This window comes from Canis lupus, chromosome 7 (genome assembly GCF_048164855.1).
Source record: "Canis lupus baileyi chromosome 7, mCanLup2.hap1, whole genome shotgun sequence".
In the NCBI taxonomy this organism is placed as follows: domain Eukaryota; kingdom Metazoa; phylum Chordata; class Mammalia; order Carnivora; family Canidae; genus Canis; species Canis lupus.
Genome location: NC_132844.1, coordinates 36,788,686 through 36,809,773, shown reverse-complemented (window position 1 = coordinate 36,809,773; position 21,088 = coordinate 36,788,686). Strand labels below are relative to the sequence as shown.

Genomic DNA, 21,088 nt, shown 5'->3' with positions numbered 1-21,088 from the left:
TGTGAGAATGCTCTCTCTCGGAGGGGAGATGGTAGAGCAATGGGTTCAGAGCTCAGGCTCCCGAGTTGGCCAGCTTGGGCTCCAGTCCTTGCTTCTTTGTTGATTAATTCATTTGTTAAACACTTATTGAACTTCTGTGTTCAGCACCCTGGATGGGGCAGTGAACAGAATAGATTAAGTCCCTTGCTCACATCAAGCTTATATTTCAGTGAATAGTGTGAAGACAGACACGAAATGAACACAAAAATATGTATATAAAGGGGGGCTCCTGGGGCCTGGATGGCTCAGTAATTTAAACATCCAACTCTTGATCTCAGCTTAGGTCTTGATCTCATGGTTGTGAGTTCTAGTTCCATGTTGGGTTCTGTGCTGGGCAAGGAGCCTACTTAAAAAAAAATGTATATAAAGGAATTGGTTTGTGTGTGTGTGTGTGTGTGTGTGTGTGTAAGAGAGAGAAAGAATGTTTATGTTTGCTTTTTTCTCTAGAGTTGTTAGGGAAGTCCTATTTGAGCAGAAGCCTAAAGGAAATAAAAGAATGAGACCACACAGAGGGAGCAGCCGTGTAAAGGCCCTGAGGTGGGAACTTGTTAGGTACACGGAGGGGGGTGGGGGTGGGGGGGAAGAGGCTGACAGTGTACCAGGAAGTGAGGAGACAGATATTATATATTAGGAGATAAGGTAAGATATAGGTAGGTGGGTTGAAGGAGGGGTCATACAGGGTCTTCCTGGTCATGATATGGACTTTGGATTTTACTCTGAGTGGAATGAGAATTCACTGGAGAATTCTGAGGACTGACATGATGTCTATTCATCTATCTGTGTGATTTGACTTACAAAAGGATGTGATCTGATGTGATTTGACTTATAAAAGGATCACTGTCTGCTCTGAGAAGGATAGATGCTAGTTGTGTGACCTTGAGAAAATTCATCTCTCTTAGCCCCAGTTTCTTTATTTCTAAAATGTGTAATAATAATAGTACCTCGCAGAGGTTTTTTGAGATAATCCGAGTAAAGCATTTAGAACTATGCCTGCCACATAGTACATGCTCACTAAACATTAGCTCTCACTATTATGGGAATCCCCTTTGACGAGGAGTCATTTGGCCTCTGCTGCTGGAACAGTCATTTGACCTCTGCTGCTCTGATGGTCTGGAGGCAGCATAGTTAGATGTAGTGCTTTCCTGTGAGAACCAAGTTGAGAACAATAGAGATCCAACTGGACCTGCTTTTCTACATTTATGCTGAGGAGAATCTGAGACATTTGTTCATTAAGGGACAAAGGGTGACTAACCCATCCCAGTTTTCCTGGGACTCTCTTTTTATTTTTATTTTTATTTTTATTGGAGTTCAATTTGCCAAGCATGTCACTCAATGCTCATCCCATCAAGTGGCCCCCTCAGTGCCTGTCACCCAGTCACCCCAACCCCCACCCACCTCCCTTTCCACTGCCCCTTGTTCCTTTCCCAGAGTTAGGTGTCTCTCACGTTCTGTCACCCTCACTGATATTACCCACTAATTTTCTCTCCTTTCCCCTTTATTCCCTTTCACTATTTTTTATATTCCTCCCTGGGACTCTCTTGATATTGCAACTAAAAGTCCCTGGTCCTGGGAATGCTCTTGATTACCCTAGACGTCCTGATGAATAACACAGAATGGAAGGGAAATTCAGGCTTTTTAGTGGTATCTTTCTATTCTTCTTTGTTGTTATAAATTAAACTAAAAAACAAAAATCAAGCAATCAAACCTTCATATGTGTAACTTCAAGCCAGTTTGTGTTTGTAGTGAATACAACATTGGTTGGCTTGGTGCTTAATGCATACTTCTTGAATTCCCAAGAATTACAGCTCTGTGAATTTATGCCTGTGGTATATATTGGAATGTCTATAAAGGAGGTTATCATAGTGAAGAGCATTTCTAAATTCACATTACCCTCTAAGCAGGGCTTTGTGGACTGCATCCATACCATCTTTCATCATTTATGCACATATACTAAGATCTTACTAAGTATAAGATGGAGGGTTTGGAAGTCAACATCTGCCTGTCTCTGGCTACTTCTAACCAACCTGCCTGTTTTCCCTGTGGTAATAAAAGTCAGCACTGGATGAATTGCCTGTTCTAGGCATTAATCCAGTACTAACCCTGCTGTTGCCGGACAGATACCTCACAGGAGTTTTTGTGAGGATTAAGTGAGATAATTTAAGCATTTAGAACTGCTGGTCTGTGCATTTTTATTATTTTGCCTCTCTAAGCTGCTTTAGGATCTGCCTTTGAAACCTTCAATTTGTATTCCTGGGCTCTTTGCTCTGATTTTGAACTTTGCTTGCCACATGTGACTTTCTCAGAAGTGCTCAGAGAGATCTCTGGTCCTGAGAGATCCTATTGGCCTGGCCAACATATAGCCCTCTTGGCCTATATCCTATTGGCCAGGGGAGTGGAGTTGAGATTAAAATTCCACCTGAAACCCAGAGTGTTTGGTAACAGGTGACTGGGTGGATAGCCATAATCTGTGCATCCAGGCTGTGAGGCTGGGGTATGAACTCAGGTCCAGCCGCCTCCTTCCTTGTAACTTGCAAAAGCCAGATCAGAGCATTGATGCCCATGCTGTTCTACTCCTTCATCTGAAAACAGTCATCTGGGACAGACTGTGATGTTTTCTACATCTTTCAGTGTGGAATAGTTGGTTTCATGGCAAAACTTACCAGAAAAAAGTAGAACCCTGACTTGAATACGTTTGTACTCCCTGGTACATCACCACCTGCAGGCTACCGTGGAGAAGTGCATCTGATGGCTAAAGCTGACTCAGGATCCATCTTGCCCAGTTGATGATACTGTGATACCAATGAAACGGGTTAGACAGCTACATTTGTGGTGAATATAGCATAACGTATAAACTTGTCAAATCACTAAGCTGTAAAAGTAAAAGAATGGCTGTAGGGTGTAGCTAAAATATTGATTGTCACAGCATATTCAGGGGTGCTCAGTGTTTTTTTTTTTTTTTTCTTTTGTTTTGTCATTTGGGTATTATTCATTTTGCCTGCCTCAGTAACTGACCTTCTTGGGTTGAAAGGGCCTTCAGAGCCCTTTTGGTAGTAGTAAAAACATGGCCTACCTCTGCCCTAATTCTGGCTCCCTCCTGCTTCTGGCCTGACACTATGGAAATAAGTGCCTTCAACACTGGCATGGCAGCTGGCTCAGCTGGCTTCTGCTCTGACTTCCTCCTGAAGAAGGTGCTGCTTCTTGTACAGGTGAATGACCTTTCGTGGGAGGAGATGTTGTTGCCTTGGGGGTATATCCTCTGATTGTGCCCTGACACTCTGGCCTGCAGCGGCAGTGGCAAAACCAGGACCTCATCCCTGGTGAAGTGAGGGGGCCACCTTGTTTAAGTGACTTGACTTCTTCCATTCTGCATGCTAGACGGACACTGGATGTACAATCCAGGATGCTAAATAAGGCAGAGATATTCCTCGGGGATGGATTCTCCATCCAGGGGGTTTATTGCTTGAGACAGTCTAGCCTAGGCAGCAGATACTGTGCTGTGCTGAGGCACCTGCCAGACATCCAGAGTCATCTAAAGGTGACTCAGAAGGCACAAGGGGCCACTTTTTCAGTAGCTCCAGCATGTGGCTGTTGTGGCTGTGCCAGGGACACTGTTCACATCGTACACATGGCTGTTCTGTGTGTGACTTAGCAGGAGATGATGATGTGCAAATGCTGGGTTCTGCTGTGATGCCACCATGCATGGCCCATTCGAATCCTGATGTGTGAAAACTTCTGGTGTTTCTACAGTCTCTATGTTTTTCTGTTGATGACAGTCAGGCCTCAGTCTAAGACAGGCTTGAGCAACCAATGAGTTACCTCATTCACTCCCAGCCCTCCAGATCCTCTAGGTAAAAAAGTCATCAAAGACTTCATTTAGGACTTCCTGTACTTGTAGGGCCATGGCCCCAACTGGGGGAATGTGCACCCTCACCAAAATAATGCATCAGCAGAGAATGAACATTCCTTTTCTTACAGTTTTAGTAACACTGGGAATTATCATTATTTTAAAATTTTTATCAGACAGAAGACAAATGGTATTTTTTTGTTTTCATTTGCATTCCCTTAATTATTAGACACTGTATGTTTGTTAGCTATTTGTATTTTTTTTTTTTGGAAGCTATTTGTATTTTTAACTTGGTTTTTGAGCGTTTACACTGTGTAGGCCTCATATGCATCATGCAGTGGCAGGTGCAGGTTTGCTGACTCCTGGCTGTCCCAGGAGCTTGCCAAAGATGCTGACCTGCTTAGTCTTGACTTGCTTTTGGTCTTTGATCTTAACAGTTAGTTTCTGGCTTACTAGGCTAGGCTTTACTCAGTGCTTGGCATTGTACTTTCTCTGACTCTCACGTTCTCCCCAACTCTGGGTTCTAGTAACTGGGCTAATCCACTACCTCTGGTCAAAGGATAGAGAATAAGAATAAGGGACAATATTTGATCCTTGCTCTCAGGAGTTCATAGTCTAGTTGGGAACAACAACAACAAAAAAACCCGTGATAACCCATGAGTAACTTAAATAGTAATATGTACACAAAAGGGGTAAACTCCAGCTGTGCTAGAGGGTCTCTAGGAAGTGGTCATTCTGTCTGCTGGAGGCAAGACCCTGGAGCTTGTTTCACCAATTGAACAGGAAGAGAGGGCATTCCGTGCAGCAATTGCATGGGCTTTTGGGGGTGAATTGCAAACAAATCTATATATTTGGAGGAAGATGATTGTAGAAATATAGATGGAGTCAGACTACTAGATTACATAGTTGATGTAACGGAGTATAGACATCATTTTGTAGGCAAACAGAAGCCATCATCACCTTGTGGTCCAGCATAATAACCATAGCCAGTGCTTATTCACTGCTTGTTATATGTCAGGAACTGCACCAGGCATTTTAACCACTTTGCCTCAGTCTGAGATTTGTGTTTCAGGTGGATAACACTGTTGGCAGCGGGAAGGTGTATTGGAGGGACAACACTGGAGGAGGGAGATTAGTTGTAATAGTGAAAACAAGATGTGGTGGCTGGATGTGAGGATGGAAAGAAGGAGACAAATTGGAAAGAGATTAAAGAGATGGAGTTGACATGGCTGGGACTGTGAGAGGAATTGGAATGACTGCTGGATTGGCTTTGATGCATGCTGTGTGAGGGGATCATTGTCTGGGAAAATATAGGAAGATTAAAGTGTTTTTCATGCAGCCCCTTGACTAAACATCTCTATGATATATTTTGTTGGATTAAAAGGCACATGGGTTTGAATCCTGAATTCATATATTACTTACAGTTGAGTGCTTACCTAAGCTCTCTAGGAATCAGTTTTCTACTATAATGTTAAGACGATCCTCCTCTGAGGGAGAATTATAATGATAGAGTGATGTGTGAGTTGTAATAATAAGACAGAGTGCCTGACACGTGGTGGGCCTTTAGTACACCAGGCCTGTTATCTCTATGGTTAACAGCAATAACACAGGTTTGGTGGTGTACACATCACAAGTGTTCTATGTAGAAGGAAATGTGGTGCCAAGTGTTAAAAGGTGAAGTAGAATAAAGATGTTCTCAGGAGAGTATGAGAAAGGAAGAAATTTTTAAAAAAGATTTTATTTAGTCATGAAAGACAGAGAGAGAGGCAGAGACACAGGCAGAGAGAGAAGCAGGCTCCTCACCAGGAGCCTGATGTGGGACTCGATCCGAGGACCCCAGGATCACGACCTGAGCCAAAGGCAGATGCTCAGCTGCTGAGCCACCCAGGTGCCCCGAGAAAGGAAGAAATTTTGATTGGTTTTCTGTCTAGTAACACATAGCCAACATTTTCCAAAAACTATCTCTGTGCTGTATTTTGGATGTGCCTGGGAGTGCTGCAGGGCATTGTTCATAACCAGTCAGGATCACATGTACATGGCAGTCTTTATATTGTTAACATGTATGGTTTTCATTGTAGGACCCCAAATCAAATTTGATTCAACAATGGTTGTCAGAACAAAGTGATCTTGGTGTCGTTTCCAAAACTTTTCAATTATCCTCCCATCCAATACTTGGTGACTGGTCCATTCAAGTTCAAGTGAATGTGAGTATAAACCTAATTTATGGTTTAATTTAAATGGTTTAAATAGGTCCGTAGGGAAATATCTCTAAAGTCATTTATTTGATGAACAGAAGAAATTTAATCTGAATATCTAGATAATTTAAGTGGTTTATTTTTAATTTACTGTGTTTATCAATGGGTTAGCTGTCATTGTAACATTTTAGAGTTGTAGTCATTACTGCTTTTTTCTGTAATAATAATGTTTGAAGGTTAAAACATTTTGCATTTTAATACAAAGCTGATTAATGTTTATTTTACTTATTTAGTGCACACACTGAGTATTTTAAAATGAAACAGTGAATACATAGTTGTTTTTGGCAAATTTTGGCATTAGTCTCTGAATAATGACTCCTGATGAGATTGGACTAATCTACTTTATCTTTGTTTTAAAAAACAGTGATTTTGTGAGGCTGGTGGACGGGTGGGGTAATTGGATGATGACATTAAGGAGGGCACTTGTTGTAATGATCACTGAGTGGTATATGCCACTGATGAGTCACTAAATTCTACCCTTGTAACTAGTAATACAGTATATGTAAGCTAAGTTGAATTTAAATAAAAAATAAAAAAACACCCACAGTGATTTTAAACAACCACACCAATTTTTTGTTCCCTAGCCCTCTTTCTCCCCAGCTTCGCTGCCAGCTTTTGTAGCTCTGAGATCTAGCAGGGCAGGTGCATGAAAATGCCCTCATCTCTCTGCCTTAGGTTTTCTCCTGTGTGTCACTGAGTGATTTTTGATGATTCATTGAATATTTTCCCATTTTCTTTGATGTTTATTAAAAGAAATATATGGAAAGAGCCTTTAAAAATAGCTCTATTAAAATAGCTTCTCACTGTTGACATTTTGGGCTACACTTCTTCATTGTGGGCATTGTGGGCATTGGAGACTGGTTAGCAGTATCTTTGGCTTCAACCCACTGGATGCCAGTAGCAGCTTTCCCTCCCTCCAAGTATGACAGCCAAACATGTCTACAGACATTTTCAGTGTCCCCGGAGTGGGTGGGGGAATACCCTCTCCCTTCCCCATTGAGAACCACTTCATTAGAAGGGATGATCATTCATTAGCATAAGACCTTAAATGAGATAAAAGTAACAAATACTTAATAAATAAAAAATTTAAAAATTTTCCCTTTTAGTTAGCACATTTTTTGGTGACATCTTAAAAGCAGAATTTGTCCCTTTTTGCCAGCATGTCTTTTGAGCACCCACATAAAGATGAAGAGTGCCGTCAGCCTCGGGGGAGGTGGTGCTGTGGAGGGAGACATGTAGGCAACAAGAAAATGTGGAGGAATGTGCTGGGGTTAGAGGAGCCTGGGGCAGCAGGTGATGGGTTCTGAAGGGACCAGACCTTTCATTGCACTTATAGAGAAAGAGGAGAGTGGATGTTCGTGAGACTTCAGAGAAATAAAGCTGAGTGTAGAGGCAGGGAAGATGCAAGAGAGCCTCACAGGTCTGAAATGCGGAGAAGTATGGTGTTACTGACACGTATGGAGCATGATGGGAGTGAGGATTAGGATGTACACTGTGAGTCTGAAGGAGTTAGGGTTTTATTCTGTTTTCACCTTTGATTTCACTATAAACTCTCCAGGATTGGTTGTTTGTTTATTCATCTGTCTGTCCATCTTTCCACCTGTCCTTCTCGTGAATATGTGTTGAAGGCTTATAATGCAGTGGTGGATACAAGCAAGTAAACACTCGGAATCTCTGTCCTTGAAGACCACTGCTGTGCTGACATGAATAGTATGATAGGAGGTGAATAACACAGGTGTGACAAAAGAACAAGGCAGCACAACAGTGGAGGAGCTGTAAGGTGCTGAGTCCGTGAGGTCCATCAGATGCTTCCAAGAGTGCAGTCTGACTTGGACGAATGTGGGATAAGGAGGGTTTATTGTCAGGACGAGTGCTGATGCTTTTATGACCGTGGCTCCCTCTGTCTCTTGTGGCCTGTGCCATTCTCCTCTCCTGCCAACCTTTAAATCTGAATGGTTGAAGTGGCTCAGCTAAATAACCATCATCTCAGAGCCCTACCAGCAAGCCTATTCGTTGGTGGCTGGCAAGCTATGGATGGGCTTCCCTTGGGTCAGGTGTCCATTGTTGGTCCATTCAGTGGCACCTCTGCTTGCTGGCCAGGGGGCACAGTCTCAACAGGGAGGCAGCCTCCAAGAGTGGTGAACAGAGCATGTACCAGCCAACAGAGGGCGATAGAATAGTGGAGAAAGACTGGAATTTGTGAGATCTTAGGTTGGAAGATGTACAGGATTTCTCATAGCACTGAATGGTGGATTTGACCTGTCATGTTGCTTGGTAGGAAAAAAAAGACAAGGTAGGGTAAGTGCTTACAAAACTCCATTTGTTTACAAGATTTGGCCTTTGCCCACCTCTTCTTCCTTGTTAGGTGCCACCTTTATCCTTGAACTTTATGCTTTAGACATATTATGTTCTTTAAGTTCCTTAAACTCACATTTCTGTCTGAACCCAGAGCCTTCCCATGCCATTCCCTCTGCCTGGAACACTCTTTTTCTGCTGTTAATTCTAGAGCTAGAATGGCCAGTTCCCTCTAGACATTCCTATAGTACCCTGTGCTTCTCTCGGTTCACTGATATCACTTTTAACTGGTGGTACCTGATGGTCTTTTGGGGCTTGTTCACATTTGTATCTCTGTGACTTACCACATGTTTTGCACTTGGGTATTAGTCAATATTTATTAGATGAGTGTATTAAAACTATATAATAATCATTTGTATTGAACTAAACATAATTTCCCCCTTCCACATGTTCCACATGTGGATTTAATTTAAAAGCATCTTCATCTTTTAGAAGAGAAGCTTATTGATCAGGGACTTATTATTGGTGATATGTTTTTCCCCTCCAGTTTTATTGAGGTACAATTGACAAAATGATAAGATATTTAAAGTGTACAATGTGATTGTTTGATGTACACGCATGTTGTGAAGATTCCTTCCAAATGATGTAATGTTAAGGCACACACTGGAAAAATAAGAGCTTTTATTAAAAACAAAAACAAAAAACAAGTCCTTTAAAGACCGCCAGGGGTCAGTATAATCAAAGAAATATAGTGGGAAGCAAGCCCAGACCCAGTTTGTCTCTGGTTTTCATCTTTCCTTGACTCCTGCATAGCATTCAAAGACTGTTTATTGCTTATTATTAAACTCCTTTTTTTCTTCCAGCAGTGAATAATGACTATGGTGGAAATGTATTTATTATTTAAATAATCCACCGCAATAGATTATATTTTTGTTTTTCTAAGGTAGTGACCAATCTCAGTATAAATCTTAGGGAGGAGAAAATATTTCAGAAGAATGTTTGAAATTGAAATTCCATTTACCTTTAGAAAAAATATGGAATGATCCTGGTATTAGACTTATCAGAGCTTTGATCTGTAGTGACTGTACAGATAATCAGAGTGGTTCTTAAATCACTGTTTCTACTAGGTCAGGAAAAGGATCCTCTAGGTAAAACTCACTTGGTGGGTTCCTTGGTGTTTCCAACACTAAACATGTACATTTATAGAATAAGAGTGAATGAGTCATTTATTATATGCTAACCTTTCTGGATTGCTAGTATTGCTTTTGACCTTCAAGTATTGCTTTTCATTTTCAGGATTTTTTGAGTAATTATTTTGAGTTAGTAAAATTTCTAAGTTTTTATTTTTTTATTTATGATAGTCACAGAGAGAGAGAGAGAGAGGCAGAGACACAGGCAGAGGGAGAAGCAGGCTCCATGCACCGGGAGCCCGACATGGGACTCGATCCCAGGTCTCCAGGACCGTGCCCTGGGCCAAAGGCAGGCGCCAAACTGCTGCACCACCCAGGGATTCCAATTTCTAAGTCTTTATTCTTATTTTTTATCCTTTATTGTGCAGTATATGATGGTAGAGCATAATAAATTCCTTATATGTTCATAGATCTGCAGTTTTTACAATGCTAATGTAATTAAATTGCAAAGCTACTCTTGATGATAACTTTTAAGCTCTTTTAAAGTTACTAAAATTTAGTGAGGGTACTCATTTTTTTATGTGTGCTACTTATGCATATACATAATTTGCATACCTCCCTGGAATGTGGATAATTCTTTGCTGCGTTGGGGACTGTGCTTCTTTTGAGAAGAATCATCATTCCTTCTACCTCTTCCAGCCTCCCCATCCCCAATGTCCTTTCTCCTTTCACTTCCAGGGGCACTGTGACCTCCCCTCAGAGGGAAGAAGTTTATTTTAACTGTAACACCTCTTCATAGAAAGTGTGTTTTACAGTGTTATGATATTTCAAGTACATTAGAGGACAAGTGGGGAAACGTGCTCCAATTTAACAATCATCTCACAAATACACCTTGGGCAGACAACTTGTGAAATTTAAACATTGCTTGTATTTTCATTTTTTGTTTACAATACTTCTCTAGATGCCTTATCTCTCTAGGTATCTATCTCTTCACTGGTATCCTTGGCTCTCCCAAATAGTTGAAATTTTTTTTTTCATTTTTTAAAATTGTGGTAAAATGTATGTGAAATTTACTATCTTAACTATTTTTGAGTGTACAATTCAGTGGTACTAAATATACTCACACTGTTGTGTAGCTGTCACCACCATCCATCTCCTGGACTCTTTATCTTGCAGAACTAAAACTGTAACTAAACACTAACACTCCCCATTCCTCCTCTTTCCCAGCCCGGGGCAACCAGCACTCTACTTTCTGTCTTTAAATTTGACTACTCTAAGTACCTCATATAGGTGGAGTGACATAGTATTTGTCTTTTTGTGACTGGGTTATCCTCAAGGTTCATCCATATGGTAGCACATGTCAGAATTTTCTTCCTTTTTAAGGGTGAAAAATATTCCATAGTACATTTATACCAGGATTCATCACAGATGGTCTTGCATCTATGATTTAAAAATTGTATTCCAGGGGCACCTGGGTGGCTCAGTGGTTGAGCATCTGTCTTTAGCTTAGGGCATGATCCTGCGTCTTGGGATGGAGTCCCACATCTGGCTTCCCACAAGGAGCCTGCTTCTCCCTTTGCCTAGGTCTCTGCCTCTCTGTGTGTCTCTCATGAATAAATAAATTAAAAAAGCTTTATAAATTGTTTTTAAAAATTGTATTCTCGGTTACTAGAATACAAAAAACTGTATTCCTGGTTTTGAGGTTCTTTAAAAGAACTGCTAATGTTGGTGTGTGCAGTTCTGGCTCCTGGAGCCCGGAGGGATCTGGCCACACCAGCCCTTTCCCTGGGGGTCCCCACAGCCCCGAGTTTCAGGCCTTTGGGTGACCCTGGCTTTGGCGCTTCTGTTACTCTGAGAACTTGAAGGGAGAGCGAGTCACAGAGGGAACCCTGCTCAATTGATAATGGTAGCCCGTGCCCTTTTTCCACAGCGGCGGGTGGAAGCCTGTCTTCCCTTCCTGATGAGTTCATGCAGCCAAGTCGACCACCTGAGGCTGCACTTGCTGGAACCTACCAAAGGTTCTCAAACATCGGTGTGTGTAAGAACAACTGAAGGAGGAGCTTATTAAAGATGCAGAGTTCAGGCCCCAGCCCCAGATCACAAGACCATATGGCTGGTGAGGGACCTTGCATTTTAAATAAGCACTTTGGGAAATTCCATTTGTTTCCTGGACCGCAACTTCAGAAGTGCTGATTTCTATCCACTGGCCAGGTGTCTTCACTTCTATCCATTCTGCTGAGAGGTGGAGTTGGGTAGTGTAAAGGGTGTAGAATGGGACAGGCCCCCAACTCATTCTTTAATTCTCTAGTGATGAGGCTCTGAGCTCTTTGACTCTTTAGGTCTACTCTGTAGAGCTCTCAGGCACCCTAGCCTTACTTTACTAGGTTTTTTTAGTCCATGTTTTTACAACAGCATCTCATGATTTAGAGCACAACCAGTAGGGGAGCCATGGAACTAGGCAATCTTGTGATCTCTTCAAGCTGCTGCATGGGCTGTGGTGTCTCAGCCCCTGTCTTATCCTGAAGCAGTGTTGGAGTGGGGACAAGATATAGAAGGTAGACATCTCAGTAGTCCCCAGGCTGGAAATCAGTCTTCTGGAGCCCTGTCTAATACTCGTGCATGTCAAGTTATTACGTAATTCAGAAGCAGTCTGCCTTGAATTGTTCCTCTGTTTATAGCAGTTACATTCATTCTTTTGAGTTAGTTGTTGTGGAAAGGTCAGGAAGGGCTCCTAGCAGTACCTCAGGCTTCTTATATCCTTTCAGAACACCCCTTATCTTTCCTGCCTAGCAACCTAACTGCCTAGCTGCTGCCTGGCTCGGTTCACTTTCTGCTGGGGCTGTTTGTCCTTTGCAAAGGGGCACATCTTTGTTTGGACAGTTTCTGTCCTTGAAGCTCTCTGCAAGTAGCATCTGGTGTCTCCTCCCCTGGCTTGTGATGACAGCTTAACAGAGAGCATGGAGCACAGTGTGACAGGTCAGAAAACAGTGGCATCCTCTGGAATGTGGATGGAGCTTCCAAAATACTTTCGCTGGCCTCTGCTTGAAGGAAGACAGCTTTTTTTTTTTTTTTTTTGGAAACACTTCAAGTTCTTCCATGTGCAGTGAGAAAGGGAGGGAGGGGGAGTCGGTTTTAGGATTTTGATTTCTTACAGCAGTGACTGGCAGAGGTGAGCACGTCATTCTCAGTTCTTCTTTGGGGCCTTATACATATCTCTACTGCAACATTTACGGGTCAGAGTAGTTGTTTCCTTGTTTGTTTGCTTTTTCTCCTTATTGCGGCAAGATAGAAATGATAAAATTTACCATTGCAGCCATTTTTAAGTGTGTAGTTCAGTGGCATCAAGGATGTTTACGTCTGTCACTGGTATCAATCTTTCCAGAATTTGTTTCATCTTTCCAAACTATGACTGCCTTATTTATTAGACTGTGAGTTCCTTGAAGATAGAAGTTCTATTTTATTGATTTTCATGTTTATTCTATTTTTTAAATTTTTTAAATTAATTAATTAATTTATGATAGTCACAGAGAGAGAGAGAGAGAGAGAGGCAGAGACACAGGCAGAGGGAGAAGCAGGCTCCATGCACCGGGAGCCCGACGTGGGACTCGATCCCGGGTCTCCAGGATCGCGCCCTGGGCAGGCGCCAAACCGCTGCGCCACCCAGGGATCCCTCATGTTTATTCTAATAGAATATCTGACCCTGTTGCTGGAAGTTGTTCATGCTTGCAGGATGAAAGAAAGAGGGTGTTCAGTTTCTCCTAGGCTACTGCCATTGATTATTGTCCTTTGTGATGTTCTTTGACTTACAATTCCTCTCTTCCATATGATAGTACAGTGTGGAAGAAACATGTCCATACATTTGCATTTTAAGAATATGTATGGTTGCTGTATTTGATGTACCTGTGAGCCGGTGGAAAACAGGCCTTTTGTATTAACGTTCTGGACTTTCCGATTTTGAAAATTAAAGATTTCAGTCAAGAACTGAATATCCTAGCCTCTTGTAAAATTTGTAATGTGCTCATGATTTTTGTGCTGTGGTATTCCTGTGGCTTTAGTGAGTCCTTTGATCTGTTCTTGTCAGCTCTCCAGTGGTGTGCATTATAATTTCTGGATCCCAGCCTAATTTTTGTGAGGAGTTCCTTGTCTTGTGATTTCCCTCCAAAAGCAATGCTAGGAGTGCTCTTCCTTTTCAAGTGTCTTACCTACTACTGTCTTCGGGTATATCCTTTTGGCATCAGACAGAAATTCTGGAATCAGATGTTAGCATGTCCTGATCATCAGTGAAATGGATGATCTCAGGAAGCCATCAGCACATAGCAAGGTTACCCGATCCATTTCTTTATTTTGTGGAGGAGGAACTGGAGAGAAGTGATGTGACCTGGTTAGGTTTACATGGGGCTAGAAGCTAGATCCCCTGGCACTTTCATCTGTAGAACATTAAATTACTTAATATGTGCAGCAGTTGCTGTTTAAAGATGGCCACCTTTTTGGTTGAGTTTAGATGTCAACAGAGCTTGCTGTGTGCGTTGGTGGAGATGATTCCCACCTCTGTGACATGATTCGAGGGTGCCATACAGTCACTCCCTCACATATTGGTTTGTTTTCTTTTTTTTTTTTTTTGGCTTTTTAAGTTTTAATTTTAATTCCATTTAGTTAACATATAGTATAATATTAGTTTCAGATGTACAATATAGTGATTCAACACTTCCATACAACACCCGGTGGTCATCATTACAAGTGCCCTCCTTAATCCCCATCACCTATTTAATCCATCCCCACCACCACCTCCCTTCTGGCAACCATCAATTTTTTCTCTATAGTTAAGAGTCTGTTTCTTGGTTTACCTCTCTTTTTCATTTGTTTTGTTTTGTTTCTTAAGTTCCACATATGAGTGAAATCATGTGGAATTTCACTTTCTATGACTGCTTTATTTTGCTTAGCATTATATTCTCTAGCTCCATCCATGTTGTTGCAAATGGCAAGATTTCATCCTTTTTGTGGCCAAATAATATTCCATTATATATATGTGTGTATATATATATATATATATATATATATATATATATATATATGCCACATCTTCTTTATCCATCTATCATTTGATGGGTACTTAGGCTGCTTCCATAGTTTGGCTATTATAAATAATGCTGCTATAAACATTGGGGTGCATGTATACCTTTGAATTAGCATTTTCGTATTCTCTGGGGAAATATCTAGTGGTGTGATTGCTGGATCATAGGGTAGTTCTATCTTTAACTTTTTGAGGAACCTCCATACTGTTTTCCAGAGTGACTGTACCACTTTGCATTCCCACCAACAGTGCATAAGTTTTCCTTTTTCTCCACATCCTTGCCAACACCTGTTGTTTCTTGTGTTGTTGATTTTAGCCATTCTGACAGGTATGAGATGATATCTCATTGCACCTTTGATTTGCATTTCCCTGATGATGAGTGATGATGAACATCTTTTCATGTGTCTATTGGCCATCTGTATGTCTTCTTGGGAGAATCTTTGTTTATGTCTTCTGCCTATTTTTTAATTGGATCACTTGTTTTTTGAGTGTTGAGTTTGAGGAGTTCTTTATAAATTTTGGATACTAACCCTTTATCAGATATGTCATTTGCAAATCTCTTTTCCCATTCAGTAGGTTGTCTTTTAGTTTTGTTGGTTGTTTCCTTTGCTGAGCAAAAGCTCTTTATTTTGATGTAGTCCCAATAGTTTATTTTTGCTTTTGTTCCCTAGCCTCAGGAGACATATCTAGAAAGGAGTTGCTATGGCTGATGTCAAAGAGGTTACTGGCAGTGTTCTCTTCTAAAGATTTATTTATTTATTTTAGGGAGAGAGAACCCATGCATGTGGGGGGGAGGGGTATAGGGAGAGGGAGAGAGAGAATCTCAAGCAGACTCTCCACTGAGCGCAGAGCCTGAGTTGGGCCTCCATCACACAACCCTAAGATCATGACCTGAGCCAAAATCAAGAGTTCGACTCTTAACTGACTGAGGCACCAAGGCACCCCTGCCTGTGTTCCCTTCTGGGTTTTTTATGGTTTCTGATCTCATATTTAGGTCCTTAATCCATTTTGAATTAATTTTGGTGTATGGAGTAATAAAGCGGTCCAGTTTCATTCTTTTACATGTAGCTGTATCGTTTTCTCAACACCATTTTTTGAAGATACTGTCTTTTTTCCATTGGATATTCTTTCCTGCTTTGTTCAAGACTAATTGTGAGTTTATTTCTGGGTTTTTTGCTCTGTCCTATTGATCTATGTGTCTATTTTTGTGCCAGTACCATACAATTTTGGTTACTACAGTTTTGTAATATAACTCGAAGTCTGAACTTTTGATGCCTCGAGCTTTGCTTTTGTTTTTCAAGGTTGCTTTGGCTATCCAGAGTTGTTTTTGATTTCAGACATATTTTAGGGTTCTTTTTCTAATTCCATGAAGAATATTGGTACTTTAATAGGGATTGTATTAAGTGTGTAGAATGCTTTGGGAAGTATAGACATTTTAACAATATTTGTTTTCCAATCTATGGGCATAGGATGTCTTTCCATTTCTTTGTGTTCTCTTTGATTTCTTTCATCAGTGTTTTATTGTTTTCAGAGTACAGGTCTTTCATCTCTTTGGTTAGATTTATTCCTAGGTATCTTATTATTTTTTTGGTGCAGTTGTAAAAGTTTTCTTAATTTCTCTTTTTGGTGCAGTTGTAAATGCTTTCTTAATTTCTTCATTATTGGTATATAGAAATGCAACAGATTTCTATATATTGATTTTGTGTCTTGTGACTTTAGTCAATATATCAAATCTAGCAGTTTTTTTGTGGAGTCTTTCATGTTTTCTCTATATAGTAACATGCCATCTGCAAATAGTGAAAGTTTTACCTCTTTCTTACCAATTTGGATGCCCTTTTTTTTTTTGTTGTTGTTGTTGTCTGATTTCTGTGGCTAGGGCTTCTAGTACTTTGTTGAATAAAAATGGTGAGAGTATACATCCTTGTCTTGTTCCTGACCTTAGGGGAAAAACAGTTTTTCATAGATGGCCTCATTATTTTCAGATATTCTCCCTCTAAGCCTACTTTGTTGAGGGCTTTTTATTTTTTATCATGAATGGATGTTTTACTTTGTCAAATATTTTTTCTTTATTGAAATGATCATATAGTTCTTATCTTTTCTCTTATTGATGTGATATATCATGTTGATTGATTTGCAAATATTGAACCACCCTTACAACCCCTAGAATAAATCCCACTTGATCGTGGTGAATGATTTTTTAATGGATTGTTGAATTTGGTTTGCTAGTATTTTGTTGAGGATTTTTGCATCCATGTTCATCAGAAATATGGGCCTATAGTTCTCTTTTTTAGTGGTATCTTAATCTGGTTTTTTATCAGAGTAATGTTGACCTCATAGAATGAAATTGGGAGTTTTCCTTCCTTTTCTACTTTTTGGAATACTTTGAGAAGAATAGGTATTAACTCTTCTTTATATGTGTGGTAGAATTCACGTGAAAGCATCTGGCCCTGGACTTTTGTTTGTTGGGAGTTTTTTTGATTACTGAGTCAGTGTCTTTGCTGGTTATGGGTCTGTTCAAATTTTCTATTTCTTTCTGTTTCAGTTTTGGTAGTTTATATGTTTCTAGGAATTTATCCATTTCTTCTAGATTGTCCAATTTGTTGGCACTTAGTTTTTCATAATGTTCTCTTATTATTGTTTGTATTTCTGTGGTGCTGGTGGTTATGTCTCCTCTCTCATCTGTGAATGTATCTATTTGAGTTTCATCTTGGGTTGTTTTCAGAGTGTCTCCTATATATTTTTAAAATTTTATTTATTTATTCATGAAAGACGCAGAGAGAGAGAGAGGCAGAGACATAGGTGGAGGGAGAAGCAGGCTCCATGCAGGGAGCCTGATGTGGGCCTCGATCTCAGGACTCCAGGATCATGCCCTGGGCCGAAGGCGGCGCTAAACCGCTGAGCCACCCAGGCTGCCTGCAGAGTGTCTCATATTCCGCCACAACAGCCATGGCTTTATTTTTTTTTTTTTTTTTTTTTTTTTTTTTTTATTTATTTATGATAGTCACACAGAGAGAGAGAGAGGCAGAGACATAGGCAGAGGGAGAAGCAGGCTCCATGCACCGGGAGACTGACGTGGGATTCGATCCTGGGTCTCCAGGATCGCGCCCTGGGCCAAAGGCAGGCGCTAAACCACTGCGCCACCCAGGGATCCCAGCCATGGCTTTAGATGGAAGATTTTCAGTTCAGGAGACTCTTATTACTTGGTAGGGGAAATAGATTAATTTCTACTTCTACTAATATATTAGTAAGGATTACTTTGCTGTTACCTAGCAGGCTGTATACTCTTGGTGATATAAGTCATAGAAGATTAATTTTTCAAAGAACTTTTTATTTTTAAGTAGATTTGCAGAAAGTTGTGAAGAACGTATTTGAGAGGCCCTGTGTGTCCTTTACGCAGTGTGCCAAATGGTTATATCTTACGTTATTATAGTACAGCCTCAAAAACAGGAACTTTACATTGATATGATGTGTGTGTATAGTTCTATAAGATGCCTAGTTTTCAGTGGCATAGAGGGAGTTTTGGAAAATCACAGCTCAATGGACTCTGCTAGTGGCAGCCCTAGGTCCCAGGGTGGGTCACTAGAATGAGTACTGTGTCCCTGGGTGCAGTGAGAAAAGGATAAATGAGAAAGAAATGGAATATTTTGCCTCAGGGGTGACTTTCCTATTCAATGCAAAGTACTAGCTACCCTTCTGCTTTTTCCTCTTGCTTGAGATAGGTGCCCAAGAAAGGTAGTCATGTGGCATAACTTAAAAAACTTTTATTTTTTCCATTTTCAGTAGGAACAGAGAGGGTTAAGTGAATGATTTTTGATGGTTTTATTTTTATTTTTTTTTAAAGATTTTATTTATTTACTCATGAGAGACACACACACAGAGAGAGAGAGAGAGAGAGAGACAGAGAGAGAGGCAGAGACACAGGCAGAGGGAGAAGCAGGCTCCATGCAGGGAACCCGATGTGGGACTTGACCCCGGGATTCCAGGATCACGCCCTGGGCTGAAGGCAGGCGCCAAATCACTGAGCCACCCGGGGATCCCCTGTTTGTTTGTTTTAAAAAGAGTATGCTTCTAAGTCACACTTTTTCCTGAGGAAACCAGTTTGTCTCTCTCTTTTTAAATTTATTTTATTTTTGGTTGTTTTTGTTTTGCTTTGTTTTTTGTTTGTTTGTTATTAACTTGTCTTTTGTGCAGCTTAGCATTTATACTGCAAAGGGAGAAACTTCTTAGGAGTATGCATGTGGTTGATCCAGATCTTCAATCTGGATCTCTCTCTCTCCTGGATCTTTCCACAAAATCTAGTATGTTCAAGTCTCTCACATGATTAAGGGGAGAGAGAGGGAGAGAGAGAGAAAGAGTCACACTAGTTTCCCTGCCAGTAACTTCACTTTTTTTGTCTTTTCCATTCTAGCCAATCCTTTGAAAACAAGGTTGTCTAATCTCTGTGCCTCCCATTTTCCTCAGCTCACTCCAATTTAGCACTTAGGTTTCTTTCTACTAGTTTGCTAGTCTGGATTCTTCTCCTTATCTCATTTGTTGTGTTCCAGACCTTTATAATCATTTGTCTTCTTAACATCTCTACTTGGATGTTTTAAAGGCTTCCCAAAGTCCTCATGTCCAATATCATTTTTCTCATCATCTTTCCTCACCATATCTGGCTCTTCTCCAGCATTCTCTAGCTTATTGAACTGCTCCATCCAGTTGTGCAAGCTGGCAATCTTGGAATTTTCTTGACATCTCATGCTCTCTCATCACCCTTATCCAGACCTTTACTGATTCCCATAGATGGTGCCCTTAAATATATTTCAAATCCATCTACTTCTCCTTTTCTATTTCTACCTCTACCTTTTTATCCAAGCCATCCTCATATTTTCTGTATACATTTACAGTGCCTCTTAATGCATATCCCTAAGTTTGCTCTTTTCCCTCTTGCAGTCACTACACAGTAGTGAAAGTAATCTAAACATTAAATTGGGTCATGTTATTGCTCAGCTTAAAACTCTCCACAGGCTTTCCATTGCCCTCAGAATAAAATTCATATATTTCACCATGGCCTACACAAGGTCCTGCCTCATCTGACTACTTTGCCAGCCTCATCTTCAGAATTTATAATTCTCTATGAATTTAATTCACAGCTTTTATCATTGTCTGTAGTTACATACTTATGTGTGAGATTGTTTGATAAATAGATTGTTTCCACAGGATTAAAAGCTTCAGCCTGGGAAAGTGTATCTCCATCACTTAGCACAATGCTAAGTGCACTTACAGTACTTCTCTGTTGAAGGATGGATGAATGAATGCATTTGTTCTCCTTGGGCTGCAGTTATGTTAACTCTGATTCAGTAGCTCTGGGGTGGAAACTGGGCATATCTGCTTATTGAATCTACCAAAGTTGATCCTGATGTCTGGGTTGAAAACCCTTAGAGAAATATGTTGCAACTGCCATGTAGGCTACAGATGTTTAGACTCTAAACAGGAAAGGAAAGGGCAATGTGAATGTTAACAAACATTTCCGTTCTTTTGCACACCCCTCATTTCTCCAAGTAGGTCAATATACATCCACTGACACTTTTATGGATGATATTTTCACTGTGATTTCTTGTTAATTTTTAAGTCCTTTGTTAATTTTATAGTAAAAATGAAAGTGGGAAAAAGGGTATTACACAACTACTGTTCTGTAGGTATTAGGGCTAAGCATAGCAAAATTAGTAGGAATCTGAATAAAACTAAAAATACGGAATTTTTCTATGTATGTTAGGTGGGAAGAAACACAGGAGACATCTAAAGATGGTAAGACATAGACTCTACTTTCAAGGATCTTACAGTCAGGGAAGACTTTATGTAATAAATGCAAAGAGCATTAGATTGAGAGTTACTTGATGTGGGGCTTATGCTGTACCCCAGGGACTCAGGATAAATTGTGTTAGCTCTGGATCTGTGTCCTCAGCTATAAAATAAGGCACTTGGGTCAGAGGACTTGTAAGCCTCTTCATAAGTTTAAAATTCCATGCTTCAACTAGATGAAGGTAGAGGGCACTGTAGAACTCAGATGGGGACCATGGTGGGTGGAATGGGGTTTAGATCTAGGTGACAGCAGTAGAGTTGGGAACAGGCACTTGCCTGGAGTGGAGTCCTACAGACAGTAATAGTCAAAGAGAATGTTGGAAGAGTTTGTGGGTTCAGCTGTGGAACATACTGGATATCAGGCTAATGTTTTAGATTTCATTTTACTAAAATGAAAAGTGGGCTCTAAAAACTTTTATTTTACTTTGAATGTTAATTTTATAAATTTCATATAAGGCTTCTGAGGAGAAGGAAAGCAGAAATTATATGTGAATGTCATTATAAAAGATATAAAAATTATTTTATTTTACTCTGATTATAAAAGTAATGCATACTTAATGTAAAAACAGCAAAACGTTATTCAGTAGACAGAATGACGTGCTTATGATAAACC

At 40.3% G+C, this 21,088-nt stretch overlaps 1 protein-coding gene across 6 annotated transcripts in view; it reads left to right on the top strand.

Annotated features, from left to right (window-relative positions):
* CD109 (CD109 molecule) overlaps positions 1-21,088 on the top strand; it is a 126,419-nt gene that overhangs the window by 28,823 nt on the left and 76,508 nt on the right. For all 6 annotated transcript variants that reach the window (XR_012033985.1, XM_072832330.1, XM_072832331.1 and 3 more), the window contains one exon: positions 5,962-6,087. Coding sequence is in view for 5 of the 6 variants with exons in the window: in XM_072832330.1 (XP_072688431.1) it covers positions 5,962-6,087 (126 nt within the window). In the remaining variant the exon portion in view is untranslated. The remainder of the gene's footprint in view (positions 1-5,961; positions 6,088-21,088) is intronic.